Source organism: Rousettus aegyptiacus, unplaced genomic scaffold, assembly GCF_014176215.1.
Source record: "Rousettus aegyptiacus isolate mRouAeg1 unplaced genomic scaffold, mRouAeg1.p scaffold_m13_p_6, whole genome shotgun sequence".
Lineage (NCBI taxonomy): Eukaryota > Metazoa > Chordata > Mammalia > Chiroptera > Pteropodidae > Rousettus > Rousettus aegyptiacus.
The window spans coordinates 13,755,167-13,781,325 of NW_023416309.1; the positions used below are offsets into that span (position 1 = coordinate 13,755,167).

The 26,159-nt window shown below is 36.7% G+C and overlaps 1 protein-coding gene across 4 annotated transcripts; it reads left to right on the plus strand.

The window, feature by feature from the left end:
* The first annotated feature begins 1,137 nt into the window (after positions 1 to 1,137).
* On the plus strand, positions 1,138 to 25,362 carry ANXA7 (annexin A7). Of its 4 annotated transcripts, none has more exons than XM_016157009.2 (14): positions 1,138 to 1,216; positions 8,971 to 9,025; positions 10,937 to 11,141; positions 11,708 to 11,818; positions 12,381 to 12,445; positions 12,869 to 12,934; positions 16,496 to 16,598; positions 16,813 to 16,907; positions 19,296 to 19,409; positions 19,641 to 19,811; positions 21,863 to 22,033; positions 22,113 to 22,188; positions 23,267 to 23,379; positions 24,930 to 25,362. In XM_016157009.2, exons 2-14 carry the CDS (start codon positions 8,972 to 8,974, stop codon positions 25,050 to 25,052), a joined length of 1,467 nt encoding a protein of 488 aa, XP_016012495.2. In that variant the 5' UTR covers positions 1,138 to 1,216; position 8,971; the 3' UTR covers positions 25,053 to 25,362. The 4 variants fall into 4 exon arrangements, with proteins under 4 accessions (XP_016012495.2, XP_016012497.2, XP_036078543.1 ...); XM_036222650.1 differs by lacking the exon at positions 1,138 to 1,216 and adding an exon at positions 1,505 to 1,524; XM_016157010.2 differs by lacking the exon at positions 1,138 to 1,216 and adding an exon at positions 1,658 to 7,755.
* Positions 25,363 to 26,159: the final 797 nt, after the last annotated feature.

Here is a 26,159-nt window from a genome sequence, read left to right on the forward strand (position 1 = left end):
AGGGAGGGGTGGGGATGAGATCCCCAAAGGAGTAATGCAGAGTGAAGAGGAGTAAAGACAAGATTCTTAGCGAATGCTGAAATTCTGGAGGTCTCTGAAGGCAGATTGGACAGAAAGTCCTATTATTTGCCAGGTACACAAAACTAGTAGGAGCTAGAGAGTGGATGTTGAATACTCAAAGTGTTGTGCAGTTTTGTTTACGCTTGACAGTGACCTTCCTCAAGTCCCTTCTATTTCACTCATCTTTTGAGGACATGTATATCTTGCTCTTACCACTTAAAATTTTAATCCACTCTATCCCAATCCCTTCAGGAAGCTTTTGGGTAGAAAAGGATGTAGAGGAAAAGGTTGATGGTTCTCAAACTTAAGTGTGCATCAGAACCACCTAGAGGGCTTGTTAAACAGATTGTTGGGCTTCACCTCTAGAGTTCGATTCAGTTGATCTATCAAGTTTCCAGGTGATGTGGTCTGAGGGCCATACTTTGAGAAGCACTGTAAAAGGTGGCTGGTTTTTGCTCTAGAATACAAACTTTCTTAATGAGTTTAAGATATTGGTGTGGGTCTTTGAAATTGCTTCAAATGTTTAATGCTAGTTTAATGAAATTGCTTCAAATGTTTAGTGTGTGTGTGTGCGCGTGCGTGCGGGCGCGCGCGCCAAATGATAGGGCTGTGTGAGGGGAACCTAGAATCACCCAACGACTCCCTTCTGGAGTGGTGTATCTCGAGTTCTGACTATCGAGGAACTCCATTAAGTATTAATTCATTTCACAAAGGGCTAATAATAGTCCTTAGCAGATACCAGGGAGGACCGCAGAGCCTGCACCTGGCCTCCCAGTCTCAGCCCTGCGCCACTCACCACTGAAGGGGTCCGGGATTCCTCAGAACGTCTGCAACCTCCCAAATGACTTGCTTGGGAGCTCAAAAGGGCTTGGGCCTTGGTCCCTGGTATCGGGAAATGTGATAAAACTGTTTGCTCCGCCTGCAGGGAGCGTCTTTCCCGCAGGAAGAAATACGGGGCGGGGGCGCGGGGAAAGCCCGAGCCCGGGTCCTGGGCCGCGCCCTCCTGGGCCGCGCCCTCCTGGGCCGCGCCCTCCTGGGCCGCGCCCTCCTGGCCCAGCGGCGTCCCCGCCCCCCGGCGCCCCGCCCTCCCGGGCCCGCCCCCGGCTCCATCTTGCAGGAAATCGGGCTGGGCTGTGACGCTGCTCTTGGGCGTCAGGTGAGAAGCGGTTCCCTGCCCCCTTGCGCCCCTCGTCCCCCTCGGTTACCTCGCCCTGGCCCGCTCCTAGGCGCACGGTCCGGGAGCTGGCGGGCCCCGCGCGTGGCCCCGCGCCCGGGGCAGGTGGAGGGGCCTGTGGACTTCGCTCTGGTGCACGACTGGATGTCCGCATCTCAGGACCGCGGCTGACCGTGGGCGCGTTCGTGGGACCGGGAAGGCGGCGGGTCGGAAACGGGAAGGCCTTTTTGGGGGTTCTCTGTGCCGCTGGGCCGTCCGGAGAGAGGGAGCGGTTGAGGCCCCGCGCGCAGGCAGGTGGAGGGGACGGAGGCCGGAAGACGGCCCTGCTGAAGCGACCTCCGGGAAGGCTGAGCAGGGAAACCAGCGGGCAGCACCGAGAGCTGTCTGGCCGGTGACTAGACTTTCCGGTGACACAGCAAATTTAGGGAAACTTGGGAAATTTGTACTGTGCTCAGTGAACCTTAGGACACAGCGCGTAAGCCTAAAATTGTACTCTGGTTCAGGTTTATAGTTCTTGGAAACTGTTCTAGGAAGACCACTCTAGATTTGATTCCTGAACAACGGCGGACGTGTTCTGTTATCAGCCCATCCTGTGCGAACACTTCTCGTACAGAGGGATGGCTAATGTCTCCACCACGAAGTGACAGAAATGGAAAGAAGTCGTCCAACTGCTTTTTAAACTCCCCGATTTTGGCAACTGACAGGAAAATGATCTGTCAAACTCTCTAATTTTGCTAGCTGATAGGGAGGTGAACTGGTAATGTGTTCTAATTAGATAATGAGTGTAATGAGTTATCTGTTAGGGAAGGAGTTTCAAAACTAGATAGGCAGGTAGTAAAGTTAATTTCGAGCATTGCAAATTTAAGCTCTTGTTCAGTCTCTCCTCATTGGTGGTGACTGCCTAGCCTGTCCACGCAGAAGATAGCCATGCCTCCAGTTCTTTATCCAACGGCCCCCGCTGAGTGATTTAAATGGTCCTTCCCAACTAAGAGGCAGGTGTTGGAAGATTGTAGTATCTGCTGTTGGCCATCATCATTCACTCTTCCCGTTTCCTATTTGTTTCATAAATGTGTAACAGCTGCCTCTTCTGTTTCTGGGCTTCATGCCATTTATGAGGCTCTCATAGTGAGACCCACCCCTTTCAGTAACTGACTCACTGGGTGGAGATGGTTTGGAGAACCAAGATTGATTTTCTAGCCTTTTAAAAGTAGTTGGTAATGGAGAGTATTAAAAAATCTCTGGTTCACCACTGTAGTCTTATTGTGCCTTGGGCAAAGCTGAGTAATTTGTTGAGTCACCCCGGGGTTTATTTAAGCTTTTTATAAAAACTTTTTAAATCTACTTTTTGAATAGATGATACATCCACAATTCCAAAAGGGTTAAAGGTATATTGAAAATTAAGTCCCCTCATTATGCCCCAGCTCTCCTTCCTGGAGGCAGCCACTGTTTTTCTACTTCCTCCAGAATACTTCAGAGGTATTCTCTGCATATTCAAGCATATAAATGTATTTTTAAAACCTGTATGGTTGCAAAGTATCTACGCAGTTTTCCACCTTGTTTTTTCCACTTGATATGACTTAAGAGATATTTTCATATATGAGTAAAAAAAAGCTCATTTTTAATAACTTCATAATACTTCATTATATGACTATCCATAATCTATTTAACCTATCCCTTAATGACGGACTTTTAGATTGTTTTTAACCTTTTTCTATGGCCAGTTGTGCTGTAATGAATAGCCTCTTACCTATATATGTTGCATTTGTACAAGTATTTCTGTAATGTACAGCCCTTGAAATGGAACTGCGTTCCAGTCCTTTATATAATTATTCTTCAATATGTACCCAAATTCACTTAAAGTTGCTCTAAGTTTTCTCAAATGCAGATGGTCTTTGTTTTCATTCTGTTTTGAAACTCTTCTTGCTGTAATTCCTCTAGGCCCTTAAAGGTAAGCTTTAATATAGTAGCCAAAGAATGTAGAAATAGGACTTTGTCACTGAAATAGTTCCTGAGATTTAGACATTTAAATTGTTTATGTGGTCTGTGGTACTGTAACTACTTGTTGCCTTTAAAATTATTAATTTCTCTCATAAATTATTTTCAGATTTTTTCCCGTTTTTTTGACCCTGACTTCTTTTGATTTTGGTCTGTCTGACTGTTCTTAGATGTTGTCCTTCTTTACTCCTTATACCAACCAGGCTTAGAGACAAAGAAAACAAAAAAAATGATTCAGCTTCTTCCTGTTTTTACATCCAGGCCTTTGGATCCCAAATGCCTATTTTATAACTGACTGGATCTGTTTTCTTAATATCTTATTATCTTTCTTATTAACTTAAAACTTTGATTCAGTATATGCCCATTCATTCTCAATTTAGCAAATTTTTGCCTTCTATCCTGTACTTATGTCATAAGAGACACTATAACTTTATTATCTCATTTTCCTATACTGTATACAGGATACTTCCCCCTTCCCTCCATATTTCTGTTAGCCCCTAGGACAGTGCTTATATGTAATAGGATTTCGTAAATGCTGAATCGGATTTGTTTGGGGTCTTGATATTAAAAGAAATACAAATCATTTACAACCATATTGGAGAGAAGAGCCAAAACACATATTGAAAAAATTAGTAAATAAGATGTGAAATCCAGAAGTGTTAAAATATTCTAATACCAAAATTTGATTCATAGATCAGCAGCATCATTGTCATCTGGAAGCTTAGTTAGAAATGCAGAATTGCAGGCCCCATCTCAACTAGTGTAAGCAGAGTCTGCATTTTAACAAGATTCCCCAAGTGATTCACATACATGTTGAAGTTTAAGACGTACTGTTTCACCTAGTACATCATTTAAAGAAGGGAGAGAAAAGATTTAAGCTGGGTAAGTCAGGAGAGATGAGTGAGCCCAGGCTTGAAGGCCAGGTCAGTTAATGATAGCAGTGGCTTAAGCAAAGGCGTGTTGAGACTAGGTCAAGCAGTAGAGATTTTGCATCAGGAGTAAGGTGTTGGTAAGAATTATGTTCAGTAGGTAAATTGGGGCCCCAATTAAGGAGACCTGAATGTCAGGCTGTTGAATTTTCACTTAATAATCCAGCAGTAGTTATTGAGAAGTTTTGATGAAGGGTAATACACTGAAAGAGCAGCATTTTAGGAAAGTTTGTCTGGTGATAGTGCCTAGGAAAATTGGAAGTATGAGAGTATAATCAAGGCCATAGATAGAGAAGTAATTTTAGTAAAATAGGCATCAAATGATGAAAACCTGGTCTAAAGATTTGGCCATGAGAATAGAACTGACTGGAAGAATAGGAGAGGCATTTCAAAGAATGAAAAGAAAAATATGGGTTACTTACTATATTAGAGTAATAGATGATTTAAGTAGTGGTGATATTGATGATATGGAATATTAAGAATGATCTGGTGGGGAATGAGTATTTAATTCCACACTAATACTGAAGTCCTAACTGGCTTCTATCTTAAACTGCTCATTCTTGTTGTGTTTTGATGATAGTCTATCTTAAAATTATTTCCCACGGTTTTGCCTTGCACATGACATTGTTCTACTTTTCTGGCCGTGTGTCCATTACCTTTTAAAACCTAGTTTAAACCTTTGATAATTCATTTACTCTCCAGTGTTTTATGGTAGATACTAAATAAGTCATTATTGACTTTATATATATATGTATTGGCTAGGTGTATTACATCTAATAATAGTTTTTAAAATTTGATCAGACTAAGGGTATTCTTTCTAACGTGTTTTTCTCTATTGTTTATTTGCATTTATTTTAGGTTAGTGTTTTCAAATGCAAAAGCATATGAATAGAGTTGTTCCTGTTTTTTTGGTTCGCATTAGCTCTTTTTGTTTTACATGAGCTGTCTTATATTATTATGGAAAAATTTAACATGCCAAACTGGACAGAAAAGTGTAATGAATCCCATGTACTCATTGCTCAGCATAAACTGCTAACTGCTCATGACTCTACCACCCCACTTACCTACTTTTGCCATCAATCAGAGAAAGCACACTGATTTTAAAATTAGTCTAATAAAATTGGAACGATAAATCTAAAGTGCATTAGCAAATATTGGGAAAATATGTAGAGAGTTATCTGCACAATGCTATTCACTGCAGCTCTGTAAATGACTAAACAACTCAAATGTTTGCTAGTAAATAAACTATGCTACTTCTACACAGTGGAGTACTATACAGTTGTAAAAGGAATGTAGTAAGAGAAAGAAGCCAAGTTGAGAAATAGTCTATATATTGGCTACATATTATCTTAGAAAGGAGCAAGAAACATATATACATATCATGTTATATATTAAAAAAAAAAACAATGGTTATGTGTAGGCGGAGGGAAGGGACAAAGAAGCTGATATCTTTCTGAACATATCTTGTTCTATAGATTTGGCTTTGGACCAAGAAAATGTCTATATAATTATCAAACAAAACTAAATAGAAAAATTTAAATAATTCTTAAAAATCAAAAGCAAAATGAAACAGATGGACCAAATATGTATCAAATTGGTACATAACTACACAGGAATGATTTTAAATGTCTTTAAAACGCAGTAATTTCATCATGCATTTATAGTAGGATATATCACAAAGTAAAGGTCTGAATGTTTGTCATAGTCCCTCCCACCCCTAGCCAAATTTGTATTCTAAGCCATTCTAAACTGCAAAGATGATAATGTTAACAGGTGGGGCTTGGGAAGTGCTAAGGTCTTGAAAGTAGAGCCCTCATGAATGGAATTAGGGCCTTATAAAGGAGGCTCCAGAGGGATTCTTCCCTTCTGCCTGGTAAGGACACAGGACTAAGGCACTGGCAATGAACCAGGAAGAGGGCCCTCTCCAGAGAATTCAACCATGCTGCATCTTGACCTTGGTTTCCTAGCCTCCAGAACTGTGTTGTTTATAAGCTGCCCAGTTTATGTTATTTTGTTATAGCATCCTTTATAGACTAAGAGAAAGTAGAACAAAATAGCAAAAAATAATTTTTAATTGTTTTTAGTATCCTGTTGTCGATAACAGTGTAGGTATTTGTATGAATTTCCTATGGGTGCTATAACAAATTGTCAAAAACTTGATGGCCTAAAACAATAGAAATTTATTTTCTCAGTTCTGGAGGCCGGAAGTCCAAAATGTATATCACTGAGCCAAAGTCAAGGTGTTGGCAAGGTCGCACTCCCAGAGGATGTTCTAGGTGAGAATCTGTCCTGTGCCTCTTCCAGTTTCTGGTGGCTGCCAGTATTCTCCAGTATCTGCCTCCATGGCCATAGTGCCTTCTCTTCCACTAAGTCTCCCTCTGCCTCCCTTTTATAAGGATACGTGTGACTGCATTTAGGGCCCATCTGGATAACCTTCCTAGCGCAAGATCCTTAATCACATCATTTTCCAAGATAAGTTATATTCACAGATTCTAGAGATTAGGATCTGGATATCTATTGGGAGGCCATTATTCAGTCTACTACAGTGTTATAATTCTGAAACTCATAAATACAAGAGGATAAAGCAGATAGTTATGTTAATGTCATGAGGAACTAAATTTCATTGTAAGAGAAAATACATATAAATATAAAATCAAATCAGTTTAAAAAACCCTGTACTAATTTTGAAGCAGAAATATCAGTGAATATGTTTTCTTAAAAAAAAAAAAGATTACTAGCTCTGTCTCACACTGAAAAGGCCTACAAATAATGGTCAGCTCATAGAAATGAGCACCCCCAGTACTCAAATTGTCTTTCTAAACATTCATCATTTCCCAGTAAAAGTGATCAGGGTTTCTTGGGAGGTAGACTGATTGTAGGTCTGGGACAAGAAAAGTACAAGATGAGATTGGAATATCTTTTAAAAAAAAAATGGGAGGGGAACCATCAAAGATGTTTGAGATTGTATCAAATGACTCATTAGACAATATAAAGAGGCTGCCCTTGGCCAAAGATGGGAGAAATTGAACAGTAATAATAGTAGCAGTGGTGAAATATATCAAATATGTCTAAATTCTTGAATTCATAGTGATACTTCAAAAAATTTATTAATCATCTTGTGTGCTGTGAAACCAACTCATTTTGAAAACTGGTAAATGATGAGAAAAAATTCAAACATATCTTTCCTATATAGACTGTACTTCAGGAAAACCATTTAGTTGATAAGGGGAAATTTCTCAAGAAGTATTCCAGATAATAAATCAAAAAAGAATGATAGAATAAGATCTAGGTTGGCCATCAACCACAAAAAAGGGGAGACAGCCAGTCATTATGTGTTTCCTGATGTAAGTACTGTGCACAAAACTTATTGAGTATTCTTGCCAACAGGAGTAACCTAAATCTCATCAAGCTTGTAGATCTGACTACTAATTTATAGGAAATAACTGTTAAAGAATATTATGGAGATTCAATCAGCAAAATCCAGATAGTGAGAGATTTCAAAACAAACTGCCTGGTTTCTTCAACAAATAAACTGTAAGGGAAAAAGGAGAAGCTTATCGGCTAAAAGACTTAAAAGACATATGAACAAATTTTAAGGTAAAATATTGGTAAATGGCTATGGTTTAAAAGGGTCCTTATTTTTTTGTAGATAATATATTTAAGTACTTATGAGTAAAAGGATATGATGTCTGGGGATTGCTTTACGATAATCTGGGGAATGGTAGTTGTTGGGGTACAAATGAAATAGGATTAACGATGCCTTGATAGTTGTTGAAAGTAAACATGAAGGTTACATGGACATTCATTGTATTAGGTTGAACCACAAGAAATTTTTTTGTATGTTAAGAACAGTTGAGTTTTATTAATGCTATGTAGTTCAACCTACTACTTTTCTCTCTACTTTTAAATGTTTGAAATTTTCTATAATAAGTACAAAATAAAAAACAAAACAAAAATATTGAAAAGACAATTAGAAATTTTGACACTGCCACATTGATAATGTTACGGTTGTATGTTTTAAATGGACTTGTTAATTTTTAAAAAATTATGTTTTTATTTATACTGAAGTGTATATAGATTCAAATAATAGAATATCTGGGGTTTGCTTCAAAACAATCCATTGGAGTGGTGGGGAGTGAGTGAGAATATTGAAAAATTGACCATGAATTGGTAATTACTGCAGCTGGGTGAGGAATCTCTGGGGTTTCTTGTACTATTATCTTTACTTTTGAATAGTTTTAAATTTTTCATAATCAGAAGTTTGTGAAAATAAAGCCAGGTTTTAATCCAGGTATGCGTGACTACAGAATGTTAATTCTTAACCATTAATCCATTGCTTCCCATAATGTGGTCGTATCACCATATAAGGAGATTTCTGTGATACATGAAAAGTATTTATTTTAATATTTATATATTCCTTTTAATGTTACCTTCCGGTGGCAAGAAAACTATTGCAAGTTTGTCATTTATGGAAGTGATATAAAGCAAACTTTTAAAATAGATTTAAGTGAAAAACAAGTTGGCTTTAAGAAAAATATTCCATAAATAATAGTACCAGTAGTACACAGATATGACAAAAATTGTATGGTATGAGGAGAATGAAGTTGGAACATTTGCTATGCTATACTGACTCCATTGGTATGTGTGATGAAATGAAGCATTTTACAAGCTTTGCTTTTACCTGATACCCACATTTGAATGCCAGCCAGATTCTTTTGAAAGAAGATGTATTTTATGTAAAACCCTATGATATATAATCAAAGGCCAACCCTTATAAGAAATTACAGAGGACATTTTTTATATTTGTTACAGAATGTCATACCCAGGCTATCCTCCCACAGGCTACCCACCTTTCCCCGGATATCCTGTAAGTATTGCAACTTATAATACTAAAATAGCTTATGTCTTGGAACTGCTGTTAAATGCAGCAGTCCCCAACCTTTTTTGGCATCAGGAACCAGTACTCCAATGAGAATCTAATGCCTGATGATCTGAGGTGGAGCTGGGGTGTGGTGATGCTAACACTGGGAGCTGCTGCAAATACAGATGAAACTTGGCTCCCTCACCTGCCGCTCACCTCCTACTGTGTGGCCCTGTTCCTAACAGGCTGTGGACTGGTACTGGTCTTCAGCCTGGGAATTGGGAACCCTTGTTATATAGGACTAGCTCATGGCAGATCTTATAGATATGCTGAGCAGGGGTCATACACTCAAGTGCTCAGTGGTACTGAATAGAATGGGTGGAGGTGGGTGGGTATTATCGGGGAACTAGAGAACGCTTGCCTCACCTATGGAAAGCCAGCAGCTACTCAGCTGTAACCTGATGCGGCCTTGCTGGGAGGAAGACCCAATGTTGCTTTTCCTCAAGTAAAGCAAGAAATCTGGACTTTATGTGAACTTGCCCCAATTTTTAAAATTGGGAAATTAATATTTTGAAATGATAAATGCTGGATGAGTCAATAAAACTTGTGTAAACTAAATCATCTCTTGAGTCACTGGTTTTTCACCTTTGTGATAGAACATTTAAAATAGAAAGGCTTGACTCAGGTAACAAATTGCAGTGGGTTTAAAGGCCCTGGATTTGTAGTTCTGAGACTTAATATTTGAAGTACAGTTTATGAATATGTTACCAAGTTCTGCCTTGTTGATGTCTCTGCTACTCTGAGGACTAAGCTCATAGCTGAGGTTAAGTGAGAATCATGCATTTCAGTTTTACATTCACAAATATGTAGGGCTTCTTTCTAACTCTCAGAGAATAGAAAGGGGCCTACAGATTAAAGTGTATATATAACTCCTCTCTTGGATTGATCATAGGAGAGATGAGAATTAAGAATATGTTCCCAGATCCCTATGTACTAAATTGGACTCTGGAAAACATTTCAGTCAGTGTAGGCTAATTGCTGAAACAGACAACCCAGACATCCCAATGACTAACACAGTAAAAGCTCATTTCTTCTTTCCTTTAGTCTCCTGTAAGTCAGTGGGGGTGGGGCTGGGATGGGGGATGGCTTTGTTCCGTGTAGTCTTTCAGATGTCCAAGCTCCTTCCAGGTATTAGCTATACTGTCCTCTAGTACCTCAATTGAATCCTCTGATTCCAGCTGGCAAATGAAAGAAAAGAGGAGAGGATGAGAGAGTGTAGAATATTAGGGGGTTTTTAGAGGCCAGGCTGGAAGTGGTGTACATAACTCTATCTACATTGATTCACTAGTATTCAGTCATATGGTTCTATTTAACTACAAGGAGGTCTGGGAAATGTAGTTTAGCTTTGTGACTGGGGAGAAAGTTTAGTGAATGCATAATAATCTTTGCCACCCTTAGACATTGTCTAGTCTGAACTGACATCCAAAATTCCACAACCTATGTGTGACTCAGGTCACTCTTTTCTTTCTGTTTTGCAGCAGGTTCAGATACGTTGCAAGAGAACCATGAATTCCTTTCTTTAGGGTAGAGAGTAGCTCTTTCTCATATTTCTAGGTCCTAGGAAATTGAAGGAACTATTAAACTTTGTTACCTGTTTCTAAAGGTTTGAAAAGAGCATGCTTCTTACTCCCAAATAGAGAAATAGACCTGTCTTGCCTGACATGGGTATAATTAACAAACAAGTTTCCTGGCAAATATAGTATACTAATAAACTAGTATAAGATACCAAGACTTCTAATGGAGCTTTTAATATGTAAAAGTACAAGCTAAACCTTAACAATTATCTCTGTTCCTATTGTTAATTAGGTCATGTTTCTCTATGATTGCATTCATTTGAAATTTTTTCTGGTTTTTCAGCCTGCGGGTCAGGAGTCATCTTTTCCCCCTCCGGGTCAGTATCCTTATCCTAGCGGCTTTCCTCCAGTGGGAGGAGGTGCCTACCCACCAGTGCCAAGTAGTGGCTACCCAGGAGCCGGAGGCTATCCTGCTCCTGGTGGTTATGCAGCCCCTGGAGGCTATCCTGGTGCCCCACAGCCAGGGGGAGCTCCATCCTATCCTGGAGGTGAGTTATGGGTCATGGAATTCTTGATCATTTGGAGTTGCTACAGCACTTTTTCCTTCTCTCTTTTATCATCTTTGTTCCTGCTTGTTTTGTATGAGGTCAGAGTAGATCTTAGTCTTCTTTCTACCTTAAACAGTAAGGACATAGCTGGCAAGATAGGGGGATAAAAGTTCTCAAGGGACCTGAAAACTGGGAACAGTCTCAAAAATACTATTGTGAAAAGAGCTGGAAGAAATCTTTTGATAATAAAGGACCAATATATAATACTTTGGTTTTGGTAATCTTAAGAAATGATTACGGCATTTCAGTTAACATGGTTGTGATAGGATAGCTTTGTCCAAAGGTGAGAACAAACAAACCTTAGCACTTGTGTACTGTAAGTAAGGCAAATGATTGATGTAAAATTTTTAAATTTTTTAATGGGGAAGGAGTTGGTGAGTTGAATTTAGACCAAAAGGGACCAAAAGCATTAATAGCATAGTTTTTTCACTGTTGATAGTGGATATTTTTCTAAGGTTTTCTCTTCAATCACAAGAATGGTCACTAGAGCTTATTCTTTTCTGTAGTTCCTCCAGTCCAAGGATTTGGAACCCCACCAGGTGGAGCGGGCTTTTCTGGCTATCCACAGCCGCCCTCACAGTCTTATGGAGGTGGCCCAGCACAAGTCCCACTACCTGGTACGTACCAGCTGTCCAGAGAAAACAATAACATAGTATTTAAAATTTTTCAATTACCATTGAGAAAACTTAGTTTATGTTTGGGTTAGTTGTCAGTAAACGTTTATGCTAAGTACTTCTGTACATAATTTTAAACACATGGTTTCATGAAGTGTATTAATTTGATGGGAAAGTTTAATCAGTAAGATTCGAAGTAAGGACCCACTTTTTCAATTAAAAATGTAATGTCTTAAGTCAAAAGGCAAAATCTTCAGGAATCTCTGTCCTTGCTCCTATAATGCAAGTGAAACAACCCCCTGAACTATGACCCGGCATCAGAATTTACTCTGGTTCAAGTGTTAACTAAAAAAAAAAAATTATTTGTTAGGATATTATGTAGCATGTAGAATATTTTAAAAGGTTCTTATAACCAAAGTTGGTTATAGATTCAGTAAATTATATTAAAAAATTATCCTAGTGAATAACATAACGTAAATGTTCTTATGTTTCCATATTCATAATAATTAATACTGTTTTGAAAAATTATATAAGACCTGTTTGCTGTATGTTTTTTAACATGTAGGTGGATTTCCTGGAGGACAGATGCCTTCTCAGTATCCTGGAGGACAAACTCCTTACTCTAGTCAGGTATTTTTGTTCCTACCTTTTAAATTTAGTCTGGGTAAATGGATAATGCTAGAAAAGGGTACCACTCCTTTGCCGACATTAGAGATTTCTCTGAAGCAAAGGAAATGGTCTATAATATCACGTAAGACTTTAAACTTTGCTTCTGATAGACTTCATGCTCACTTTGGTCCATCTGCTTTAAATAGTGTTCTAATGACTTTGATAAGACAAACATAGGTCACTTCTCACAGGTGATGATACACAACTTTTTCATTTCAGTTCACTTGGGCTCTTAGCATGGGTTTTAGTTCTTTTTCCTCTTCCCTTGCCGGTAATTATAACTATGAACTTGGGTGACTGGGTGATTGGTATATCTAGCGATATTTTACGAAGTGTGATTCTGTTTTCCATTTTTACCTTTATAACTTTACATTCTTCTTTCAGATAAATACAGAATCCTTTCCTTCCTATCCTGTTTTCTCTCCTGTTTCTTTGGATTATAGCAGTGAAGTGAGTAAGGTTTTCTAATGTTCGCTAATAACTAGGTCCTCTACATGTGCCTTCATTGGTTTCTGATTTCTCATGTATTTGTCTCTCACCACTTCCTGGGTTCTCAACTGTATCTCTTTTTATGTCCTTGTAATGCTTGGCAGGGCTTTAAACATGGTAGCCAATTAATGTCTGTCTAATAGATTTCATAATAGCTGTAGAAGATCTCATATCCAGTCTTTGCCCCATTTCTGTACAGCTCCTTGTTTTAATATTAAGTCTTATTCTTTAATTGCCTTGTTAATTCTTTTATATCCTGTGTAAGTTACTAGGAGCATAAACAGTATACTTTTATGCTTACCTTTATCTTGATTTTCTCACTTTCATACTGTCTATTCTAAAAGATCTAGCATTTTCAAGCTTTTTAAAGGCTGGGGTGGGAGAGGGTTTACAGTACTGGAAGAGAAATACCTTAGTCATTTTCTGGCTTTCTTTCCTGATTTGAGGAATTTGAGTTTCAGAGAGATTAAGAAATTTGTCCAGGGCCACACAGCTAGTGAAAGACCAAGTTGAGAGTAGATTCTAGCTCTTTAGACTCCAAGACCAATGGTCTCTCTGCTGCTTTGTTGATACAGCAAATGATATTTCTCTAGAGCACATAGTAAATTGCTTTCAAGCCTTTTTTTACTGTTGAAGTTGATTGTTAGTCATGTAAATCTGTAGCTTTTTTAATAACTTGTTATGAGAATTTCGAGTTTAGTTGAAGCATGCATGTAATTTTAGAGACATCATTTTATGACTGAATATAAAAGATTCTAAAACATAAAATGCTAAAAGTAAAACACACATACACATGCAACTTATTTTGTGTAACAATCACTACTTTAAAATAGAACTAAAACCAATAAGTGGAAGTTAACAGAGTGGTAGGTTTTAGAAGGGCTTCTAGAAGGATGTGGAATAGGCAATGTTGTGAGGGGTGAGCTCCATGTCAACTGAAAGTCTTCCAATACAGGTTGGTGTGTGTAGGAAGATGTAAAGAAAATGTCTATCTTCGTTGGATGGTTGAGCCAGATGGCCTCTCCTGATTGACCCAATTCTAACACTATGGCAATTTTCAACAGGAAAATTGGAATCTAATGGATTTCAAAGGGTAGAAATTTTTGGTAACAGATGTTGTGGGCTTTGCCATGATGAGAAATCTCCCCTAGGTAGAGTTTTGACCTCAAGAACATGGACCCTGATTTCTTTGAATTTAGTATAATGCTTGGAAGATGATGGTATTCATAATGAAAATTCACTTCAAACCAGACTTTATCAACAAAAAATAAACAGAACCATTTTTCTCTATAGATGAAAAATGAAATAGATTTTTTTTGTTTATTTTATTTTTAAGAAGAGGGTGACAAAATGAGAATCATCAAACAATACATGATGAGGCTACTTTCTTTTACTGTCTAGTTCAGTGTATTATAAACAAAGCCATTTTCTCTACTTAGGATTTTAGCGACAGTAGTTATCTAAAAGGAAACTTTCTTAGCTTTTTGAATCATTAAAGCACATGTAAAAGCAATATGTTGAAAAATATTTGCTATAAGTAGAAGAAAACGTTGGTATAAGAGTGTAGATGAGTGGGAGGAATTACTGACTGTAAAAATATTTTCTGACTGATGACCTAGTCCCCTTCTCCACATTTACTTTGCCCCCAGAGGTGCTAGCATATTGCTGTATTCAGTGGGTGTAACTAATACAGTTTCAGTTGCCTAAAAAGCAATTGAATCATTTTATATCTTTAAATGATGTTGATTATATGTTTAAATGATATTTTGGAGATATTGGGTTAAATAAAATATATTATTTAAATTTTTAAAAATGTGGTCGGGATATTATTTCGCTTTATTCTTTCTCTCTTAAGCCCTGATTAGAAAACTATTGAATTGTCTCATAGCTTTATATTTTAAAATTTTATGACATGTAATTTTGAAATAATATCAGACTTACAGAAAAGTTGCAAAAAATGTACATTGAATTCTTGTATACCCTTTACTCAAATTCTCCAAATTTCTTACATAAATACAGTATAATGATCAATATCAAATTACACTGACATAAACTTATTATCCAACCTATAGACCTTCTTTAGATTTCACCAGTTTTCCCTATAATGTCTATTCCTGGTTCGGGATCAAATCCAGGATGAAATATTGCATTTATTGTCATGTCTCTTAAGTATCCTTTAATATGAAACGGTCTTTAGTCTTTGTCGTTCATGACCATGACATCGTTTTGTAGACTATACCTTAGTTTGGGTTTGTCCGATATTTCCTCGTGATTTAATTCAGGTTACGTCATTCGGGCAGGAATGCCACAAGAAATAATGTTGTGTCAGAAGACACTTACTGTTGACTTATTTTATTACTGGTGATAATTGATTTTGATCATTTGTTTAAGGTGGTGTAATGTTAAAAACTATGCAGAGTTTTCTGTTGTGATGTTTTAAACTGTGCAAATATCTTGGTTCTCATTGTACTTTTACCCACTAATTTTAGTATCCATTGATAAGTCTTGCCTGAAACAATTATTACTGTGGTATTTGTTATATGGCTATTTAAAAAATTTTCCTCATAAATTTGTAGTTTAAGTGTATAGTCCTTGTTTTGCTTTCTGGTTTATTTCCCTATAAAATCCATGAAGAATATTGTACCTCTTGGTACAATATTCTAATCATCACTTTTATTTTGTGCTTTTTTTTCCTTTTTTGTGCTTTTCTTAATATAAAATGCTTTCTTTCATGTCTAATAATCAGGCCCATAGAGGAAATGAAGAGATATTACCAAAATTATATTTTTGTTCAAAACCTCATTGGGCAACTCATGTTCTACTTTACTAAAGCCATTTTTATATTCTTGTCTTTATATCAAACACTGCCACTCATCTCACACTATCCAGGGATGATCTTTTTTTTTTTTTTTCCCCTATTCTACCTAGAAGGAATTCCAAGTGAAATTTGAAGGTTCTCAGTGTTCTTCTCTTCACAGTGAGATTCAAGGACTTATGTAACCCTTGATTATTCTTGGTCCTTTGCATCATCTTCTCCCATTCCTCCCTCTAAACATATTCTATGTTCCAGGGACTACCAAGTGGGGTTCAAGGTATAGAAAGGTTGTGATTAATTTCACAAGCTTGACTATCTTGTCTCCTGAAAGTTTGATGTCTGGCTGTCTCTTGGCAGCAGGACGATAGGTCTTTCCCACCTGTTCCAGAATGAGCCCTGATAATAAAATGCTCATATGCTTGTCCTAAAAGCCAAACAGTGGCCACTTTGCCTGAGAGTGTTGACTGGGGAAATCTTGAGTTGTCATTTTGTCAGCAGAGAATCCGGACTTGGATTCTTTTTAAATTTGTATTTCTTTTATTAAAGCAGTTGAAATATTTTTCATTTTTTTTTCAGTTTTATTGAGATATAATAGGTATATAACACTGTATTAGTTTTAAGTATGCAACATGATGATTTGGCATAGGTATATATTGTGAAATGATTACCATTATAACTGACTTGGATTTTATGCCTCTTGTTCTCAGCCTGCTGCGATGACTCAGGGAGTTCAAGGAACAATCCGACCAGCTGCCAACTTTGATGCTATGAGAGATGCAGAAATTCTTCGTAAAGCAATGAAGGGTTTTGGTAAGGAAAATAGATTTTCATCTTATTTGTAAGTTCAGATTATTGAATTGAAAGTAAAAATAGGCTTTATATCAAACCAAGTTTATGTGTCAGCTTGTGTGCACATTACTTCAATTTAATCTGGCACCAGATACCTTATAAGCATCTAAGAGATATCCTCAAGGAGCACCTAACATAGACTTTATCTTTACTCTAACATGTATGATTCTTCCAGGGACAGATGAACAGGCAATCGTGGATGTTGTGGCCAACCGTTCCAATGATCAAAGGCAAAAAATTAAAGCAGCTTTTAAGACCATGTATGGCAAGGTATTTTTTTCTTGAGTGAGCCTGTAGACCCTGCATTCATGTCAGGTTGAATGCTGTCTTTTTATTAGTATTGGCAGAACAAAGTAGAGAGACAGCTATTCTAATTCCAGAGTAGTTCGTGACCTCATAGTCACATGTTATACCATGTCTGGCGTGAGACAGACATTCAGCAGAAAGTAGCTTATGACCACAACCGTGATCTGTAGCTTGGTTTTTAATCTTTTCCATATAGTGGAATTCAAAGCCTTCTTATGTAGCCCCTGCTTATTCTTGCTCCTTTTTATCATCTTACACTCCTCTGCCTTCCTCTAAACATATCCCATATTTATGATTTTATGGAACTTCTTGCCATTTTCTGCACATACTATGATCTTTTATACTTCTGTGTTTGATTTATGTTGTTGTCTTGGCCTAGAACACTTCTTTTTTTGCATTGCAAACAACTTCACCGGGTTGTTACTTAAATTAGCTACTCTGTGGCATTTCTTTCATTGCTCTGGGCAGAATTTAGCTGCCTCTTCCACTGTGGTCCTATAGCGCTGTGTAAAACCTCTGCTATAACTGATATTACTGTCCGCCCCCCAAAACTGTTCTCCCCATTAGGCAAACCATATCAGTTGTCTTTGTATTTATAGCACCAAGTACAGGAACAATAACAAATATACACTTAATAAATGTTTGTTGAATGCATGATCTGTGACTAGATACAGCAAGATTCTATGGCTAAAAAGGGCCATTGCTACAAAGGGAAAACCTAGGTAGCATTCATTTACCATTTAACTTGGAATCCTAAAAATTTGCTAATATTCTCTGGATTCAGTTTATTTTTCTCAGAATGAGAGTAGAGATCCATTGGTTGGTCCCACCTTATCTATTCTATTCTGCTTTTCCTTCTCTGCAGCCCAGATCCACATCTTTAGTCTTAAGGCTAATTAAATGACACAGATTCTATATTTCTATAGAGCTTAATGGCAGACTCACTTGTCTCATAAAAGTATATTCCATATTATGAATTTCTGTAGTTCATAGACAGTTTGTGCTATGCTGTCCTGAATTTTCTTATATATCACTTGAGAATTAAAACTAAATTCACAGCCTATTTTCCTTATCCCCAGCTACCTTTTTTCTTAAATTTCTATTTAATAAAAATACTCTTTGTTTAGGCTGCCATGATCTTTTTTGATTCCTATTCTTCATCAGTTCAGTCAGTGAATATTTATTCAGTGCCTACTGTATGCCAGGCTCTGCTTTGTTCTAGCAACTGGTTATTGACTATGTCTTATTGATGTAATCCGTAAAAGGGCTCTTTGAAGATGTGTCTTCTGTCTCATTTTCCTCTTAACATTTCCATTGCTATTACGGAAGTTCAAGCCTTTATTCTTGCCTAGATATTCTGGTATCCTAAATGTTCTCATCTATAGCCTCTTTGTCATCATAGTCCATTGTTGCCACATCAATGCCATTTTCTTGCATAAAAATTTCCAAGGCTCCTCCCAGCATGTAAAATCAAATTCACTTTTTTTAGCTTGATATTCAAGGTAATAATCCAAGCATATAGTGACAACTTTGTTTTACTTATCTGTGAAAACATTATCCTTTAACAAATTGGTTGTCTTATTGTTCCATTGAACAAGCTTTATTAATTCTTGCCTCTATACTGGTGATTCTCAACCTTAGCTGATCATCATACTCTCCTTTAGAACTTATAAATGCATGTAGAATGTGAGTATTTGTCTTCAACGTTTTATTTTTTAAGGAAAAATTCAACAGATGATTTTAATGCATAGCCAAGGCTGGGAACCTTTTCGCCCGAAATACCTTCCTCCTCCTCCTTTGCTAATTTTTATATACTCTTCAAGATCTGTACTAAAAGCTTTCTCTGTGTCTGTAGCCCACTCTAATTTTTTCTGTTATTTGTTTCTGTGCTACTTATTCATCTGGTGCTATAGAACAAGCGGCCTTATTTCTTTTTAATTGTTTATCTTTGCAAATAAGAACATGATGATGATTTCTACTTCCTCATAGAACAAGAGCAGTTTCTTATACTAATTAGTATCTTTGATCATCTTATTCATTTGACTTACTCTTTATTTCATGTATATCTTGTCTTTGTACCTGGTATAGTGATGGAACTACAGTAAGAATTTATTAAGTGTTTGTTGATAGAATGAGTAGAATACATCTGCTTGAGTGTAGCAAACTTTAATTGTATATATTTATTTATTAGTAAATAATATTTAGATTTGAAATTTAGGTTTCATAAAGCAATTCAATACATTTTTTCCATACTTTCCTTTAAAAATATAAGCAACAAAATTTGGAGAGCACATATACTTAGTTCATACTTGTAATTAAACAGAATTTTTTTTTGGGGGGGTAATTAAACAGGATTTAATCAAAGATCTCAAATCAGAGTTAAGTGGAAATATGGAAGAATTGATCCTTGCCCTGTTCATGCCAACTACATATTACGATGCCTGGAGTTTACGGAATGCAATGAAGGTACTATATGTTATTTACTTTGACTATTTTATCTTATTTCAAAACTCCCACAAATCACAACAGTTCTGAATTTACAGTGACAGCTAAATCAGTACATTATTTCATATTGTCTGAATATATAGAGCTTTTTCAGCTGCAAAAGTCATAGAAATAGATGATAGAACAGTAAAATTTAATAACTTTCAGAGTTTGTTTTTCTTTTGTATAATTCTCCTTTATTCATTCACATAGGGAGCAGGAACTCAGGAACGTGTATTGATTGAAATTTTATGCACAAGAACTAATCAGGAAATCCGAGAAATTGTCAGTTGTTATCAATCGGAATTTGGACGAGACCTTGAAAAGGACATTAGGTCAGATACGTCAGGGCATTTTGAACGTTTACTTGTATCCATGTGCCAGGTGAGTAGAACATAAATGTTTGTGTCCTTGTGGAAGGAACATTCTTTACTGCCTGTGGCCAGTGAACATTCTTTCTTCTTTTTAATATTTAGCCTCCTTGAAATCTTGTAGGCTTAAGAGGGACAACACAGAACCCAATGTACAAATTGCTTTGTTGTCACTACTATGACTTATTTCTGTAGATCTGGCTCTGTGAGGAATCAGAAATTAACCTCTTTAAGATTGTATGGAATCACCTTGAGGCTGTGTCTTAGGATGGGGATGAATCTGTACTTTTAAGCTTAGCATTATACTGCCAGTTAAGTTGGGCCATCAACTGAAGATATGCAGGACTGCCATGGAAGTGCTATAGGAGGAGGGAACTGTGTGGGGAGAGCCACAGATGCGGAAGAATGTTTTAGAATTCACAGAAATATTGTGATTAGCATCTTCCTTATTCTGACTCCCCAAATATGCTGGAGAGGTGACAGAAAATTCTCCAAATAGGGTTTTTGGAATGATATTATAAACATAGAATGAGATGATGAGGGTATATTTGAAAGAGATACAAGACTAGCACACTGATTCAGTATCAGGAGTTATTGGCTATCCTGCTTGTACACAAGGTTGTATAGTCTTGAGGAATCTCAAAGCGGAAAAGAGGTTCTTCAGAGCAAAGGAGGGTAGTTGCAGAAAAGATAATACACCAGATTGAGTGGAGATGGAAATGAAAAAAGAAAGCAAATGAGTTGGAGGAAGCCGAGTTTACAGACAATGGCAAACAGCCGGGGAATTGGTTAGCATTTAAAAAGAACAAGAAAGAAACAGAAACAGAAATTTAATGCTAAAAAAATGATTATCGAAACTTTATATGAGATGCTGAGTCTCTTTATGCAGGATTCAAGGCCCAGCCATTTTATAAAGTAAAGGGACCTCTTCCAGGAAGTGAGCAGAAGAATGGCTTCCTAGGAAAATTGAACTGTATTATATGTTTGAATCTAAAAGCACTAATGTGGGAAGTTTTTCCTGAGCACCTTTTGCTGTGTTATATTCAGTTGTCTGTTCAGAATATGCTTCTAGATATTCCTTGTGCCCAGGACTCTTCAGAATACAATTTCCCACCTTCAAGGAACACCTCTCGATTTTGCTCCTCAGACAGACACTGAGACTCTAGAGGACAGCCTTTCCTTTGTTTGGGTTTGTGTTTCTATTTTTGAGAGAAAACAACTGCCCGCCTCAGCTTTACTCTTGTTCAGGCTCAGAGCTTCCTCTCTACCTCTCCTTCCCCTCTTCCTATCCCATGGGAGAGTTTGGTATACAAATTGGAACAGCTTATCAGAACTTGAATTATTTATAGTTTCTTCTAAAAAGCTCTGGCATCATTTTTTATACATTCATAATAAATACTTATATATTAAGATTACATTTGGACAAAAGGAAGGAAGTTCATGAAGCCTCCATATTATATGTGTCCCCCACTTAACTTAAATTTCTTGAGGGCAGAGATCTTGTCTGTCTTGAGTTTCTTCCATCTAGCACATTCTATTGGTTTTGTTTCTCTGGAGAACCTGACTAATACAGCCTGGCACAAAAAAATGCTCTATACCTTTTACTTTTTAGTTACATGAATGAATAAAAATGGAATTAAATGTAATGCATATTGATCTTAAATCCTAGCTAAGGATAATTAGAATTTCTTCAAAATTGGTAGTTTATATCTCCTAGTAGATATTTGTCTTTTTGTTTTTGTCGGGGGAAAGATGTATAAATCATGTAGATGTGTATGTAATTTTTTTTATGGAAACTTTTTCTGGTTTCATTTAGCTCTCAAAGCCCTGAAAACCTCTCATTTTAACATAACCTTATTAAACTATGATCATATATTATAAAATTCAAAGTTGGCAGTGTAATAAAGTACTAGTTACATTAGTGTAGTTTTCTTTGAAAATGACAAACTTTATGCATTAATCTTTAGTAAATTGTCCCTTTAAGTCCAAAAGTGACTAGATTGGAAACAAAAATTTTAAGATCTTGTATCATTTGCTTCCAATTCCTGCCTTCCTCTTTTGCAGGGAAATCGTGACGAGAACCAGAATGTTAACCACCAGTTGGCTCAGGAAGATGCTCAGCGTCTCTATCAAGCTGGTGAGGGGAGACTGGGGACAGATGAATCTTGCTTTAACATGATTCTTGCCACGAGAAGCTTTCCTCAGCTGAAAGCTACCATGGATGCCTATTCTAGGGTATGAGCTTTTCTTTTGAAGACTTGGCTTCTGTTTTAAGGGGTACAAGTATTTTAACTCCTATACTTTTTGTTTGCAGATGGCTAATAGAGATTTGTTAAGCAGTGTTGGCCGTGAGTTTTCCGGAAATGTTGAAAGTGGTTTGAAGACCATCTGTAAGATACTTTTGTGTTTTGCTCTGTTTTGTTTGTAAATGATTGAAGCTTTGAATAGTTGTTCCTATTAAATAATAATAATTAATGTGGCCTCCTTGGAATCTGCATAGGCAGAGGCTGAGCTAATCTTATGTTTTTATATGCAATTCCCTATAAATGATGGGTGGCGTGATCAATTAGGGTTGTTTTGGAATTATTTGATCTTTATTATAACTATATGCCCTTCTTGAGGCATATACAAGAATATATGACAGACTGTAGCATTTCCATTAAGGCGAATGGGACAGCACTAAGCAACTACGACTGCCACCACAGCGTCATTTTGGACCCCAACCCCCAAACACTTTTTAAGTATTTAGCCCAATGAGATTCTTTTCTCTTTTGAAATTAACCTAATTTCTGGTGTCCTGACATTCAAATGTCCAACAAAATGGAAATTTCATTCTCATGTAGCATGTAGGACTAAAAAGAGTATTAGTAACACATTGGTATTAGCAATGAAATGTCTTACAAATAGTACTATAGTAATTGTAGTTAAATTAATAACATACAGTTAGTATATCTCTTTCATTTATAGGAAGAGACTTTGCTAAGTTAATTTTCTGAAGAGAAAACGTCTCAGATTTCTTATTATCATTCTCAAGTCTGCTCAAATCTGTTTTCTTTATTATTTTGGAGTATATCATATCCTTTCTCAGGCAAATGATATATTTGACTTTTAGAATTCAGATTTTACTCATTATCCCTTTTAAGTAAGATAATACTATGGCACAGTTGCTACAGATATCATTATAAGGGTAAAAATGTACAGAATCTAAACTACTGCATCTATGGAGAAAAAATGATTTTGGGAGTGCCAGAGGAAATCTTCTAGAATTGAAAGTAGCCTGTCTGGTGCATCTAGAAAGGATGGATGTTGAGAAAAATCAACGGGGGAGGACATTATCAACTCACCTCAGATTTCTGAGATGATTACATAGAAAATGATCAGAGGCGGACTAGAAGTGATAAATAAAGCTAGAGCATGGACATGTTTGTCAAGTCATGATTCCATGTTTGAAGCATCTCTAACTTGCAGTGCAGTGTGCCTTGAACCGCTCTGCCTTCTTTGCTGAGAGGCTGTACTATTCTATGAAAGGTGCCGGCACAGATGACTCCACCCTGGTCAGGATTGTGGTCACTCGAAGTGAGGTGAGGCTTTCTCTTTTTGTCCGATCTTACTTGATTTTGAATGTTGATTTCTTAAACGTTCCTTAGTTGGTTGTTAGTCCCTCAGGAATGATGTTAAGAAAGAGCTGTCTTTGTCATTGCCTGTAGAGTTTGTAAAAAGCAGTGTTCACTTCCCTCATGCCATGATTGAGGCTTGCTTTAGTGAAACAGACCACTGTACTGTACCTCAGTAAATCCCCAGGGCCAAGAGATTTTCCTAGTTGAGGAAGTCTGTGAAGAATACTAGTTTATGGCAAGTTGGAAGATATTTATCTTTTCATTTTCATTTTGCTTTTGTAAATAATTATATGAAAGACCTATGTAGATTAATCCTATCAGATATAAAAATTATGGAAATTTAGTATACCTTGTTAATTATAGAACAATTTTTTTAAAAAAACTCATATTTATCTCTTTACCTAAATATAACCTCAAATGTCTTCCTTTCTTTGACATTTATGTTTATTGGATTTTTAAATTGAAAGATATATACTACTAAATTATACTAAAGAAGGTAAATTATTTTAAGAAGACAGCCAGAATATGGTGTTTCAGAAGAAACTTTTTGTGTATTTCTTCTTAGGCCTAAATTTTCTAAGCAGGATCTTTTTTTTCTAATTACAATACATTGGCATTGTTGTACAACCATCACCACCAGAATTCTTTCATTTCGTAAAGCTGAAAATCCATACTCATTAAACAGCAATTCACCATTCTCCCCCCTCAGCCCTTGGTAACCACCATTTTACTTCCTATTCCTACGTATTTGACTACTCCATGTACCTCATATAAGTGGAATCATACAGTATTTGCCCTTTTGTGACTGGCTTTTTCACTTAGCATAACATTTTCAAGGTTCATCCATGGTGTATCTTATGTCAGAATGTCCCTTTTAAGACTGAATAATATTCCATTGTATGTATACACTATCTTTATTTAATCCATTCATCCATCAGTGGACTCTTGGGTTGTTTCCACCTTTTGGCTGTTGTGAACAATGCTGCTTTGAGCATGGGTGTACAAATATTTGAGTTCCTGCTTGCCCTTTTGTGTACATAACCAGAAGTGGAATTGCTACATCATATAGTAGTTCTGTATTTTATTATTTTGAGGAATCACCATACCATTTTCCACAGTGGCTGCGCCATTTTACATTCCAACCACCAATACACAAGGGTTCCAGCTTCTCCATATCCTTGCGAACACTTGTTATTTTTGGTGTTTTTGATAATAGCCCTCTTATAAAATGTTTTTTAAATGTCTAATCTTTTTGGAATAATAGATGAAAGTGGTACTACTCTTATTCGGTATTTTTACAGAACTGTGAATCAGACCTTCATTGGGTGATTCTAGCACTAGTATGAATGCTAGCTATATAGCGTCAGTCATTTGAAAAAAGTCATTAGGTATTTTTCTCCCCTTGCTTTGATTATAATTAGGATCTTTTCACTATCAAAGAATAATTCTAATAAATACTAGTTTTCTTTTGACAGCCTTTTTCTAACATCACAAATATCATCTCTTGCATGCAGATTGATCTCGTACAAATAAAACAGATGTTCAATCAGATGTATCAGAAGACCCTCGGCACAATGATTGCAAGTGACACAAGTGGAGATTACCGAAGGCTTCTTCTGGCCATTATTGGTCAGTAGGAGGGATTTTTTTTAAATGAAGCTATTCAAAGCTTATTCTTCAAAGCAGTGACTGACCTGCATGCAGAAATATCAACAACCATCACCTAACCAAAAGAGCTTTTTATTAGGGACTGTGTCAGGGTATTGTGCTTCGTTTGCACATGTGGTTATTGCCTTAATTCTGATGTTATTTTTTCTCTACATAAAATCAGTATAAAGCCATATCATAATGATGTAGTAATAATGCAATGTTTGTAAAGTGAAGTTTTCTCACTGCTCTTATTCTAATCAGGATACCAAATTGAATAAAAATCACAACAATCTCTAATTCTGTGTGATAATATTGAATTTTAAAAAAGGTTGTTGAAAACTCTGCCTTTCAAAGTCCTACTGGGTTCATTGGGCAGTTGTAGTTGGTGGTATATTAAAACTATATTACTTAAAAAAATTCAGCTCTTTTAACCTACATAAATTGAGATTCTGTATTTATAAACACTAATCTTTCCACACAGAAAATAGATTAGCATTGCCTGTAGCAACTTTTAAAAAAGGATTACATGTTTATGTGCCTAAAATACATAGCCTACTTTTATGCCTACTGAAAGATCTTTATTGGCCCTTGGTTTTTAAATTCACGAAAGACTTTAAAATTAGTTGCAGTTTAATCATGATTTCAGAAAGTGAAGCTTGACACATAAGAGGTATTCAATTAATGAGCAAATGAGGCTTAAATCAACTCCCTGGCAGAACTGAATGCTCCTAGCTCTTGTGTAATGTTTAACATACTCAGTAATAGCTTGGTACTAAGGATAAACCTGTATTTTGAAATCACCCTGCTGTATTACTAACTCAGCTCCTGAACCTAGTAGTTGAACCTAGTAGTTAAGGAGCTGAGTTAGTAATACAGCAGGATGATTTCAAAATACAGATTTATCCTTAGTACCAAGCAATTACTGAGTATGTTGAGCATTATAATAGGTAGTCAGGGAAAATACAATGGAAAAAGGTTTGTAATCTAGTGGGGTTTCTAAATAAAAAGATACAAAGAAACTGTAAATGTTAGATTATAAATTCTGCTGAGGATAAGAACCTTATTCTTTGTGCTGAGCTCCCTGGTACAAAGCT

Bases quoted from the DNA above. Each gene is read 5' to 3' on its own strand.
- ANXA7 (XM_016157009.2), top strand. From the start codon at position 8,972: ATGTCATACCCAGGCTATCCTCCCACAGGCTACCCACCTTTCCCCGGA. The intron at 22,034-22,112 runs GTATGAGCTTTT...TTTTGTTTGCAG, and splicing joins CCATGGATGCCTATTCTAGG to ATGGCTAATAGAGATTTGTT. The intron at 22,189-23,266 runs GTAAGATACTTT...TCTAACTTGCAG, and splicing joins AAGTGGTTTGAAGACCATCT to TGCAGTGTGCCTTGAACCGC.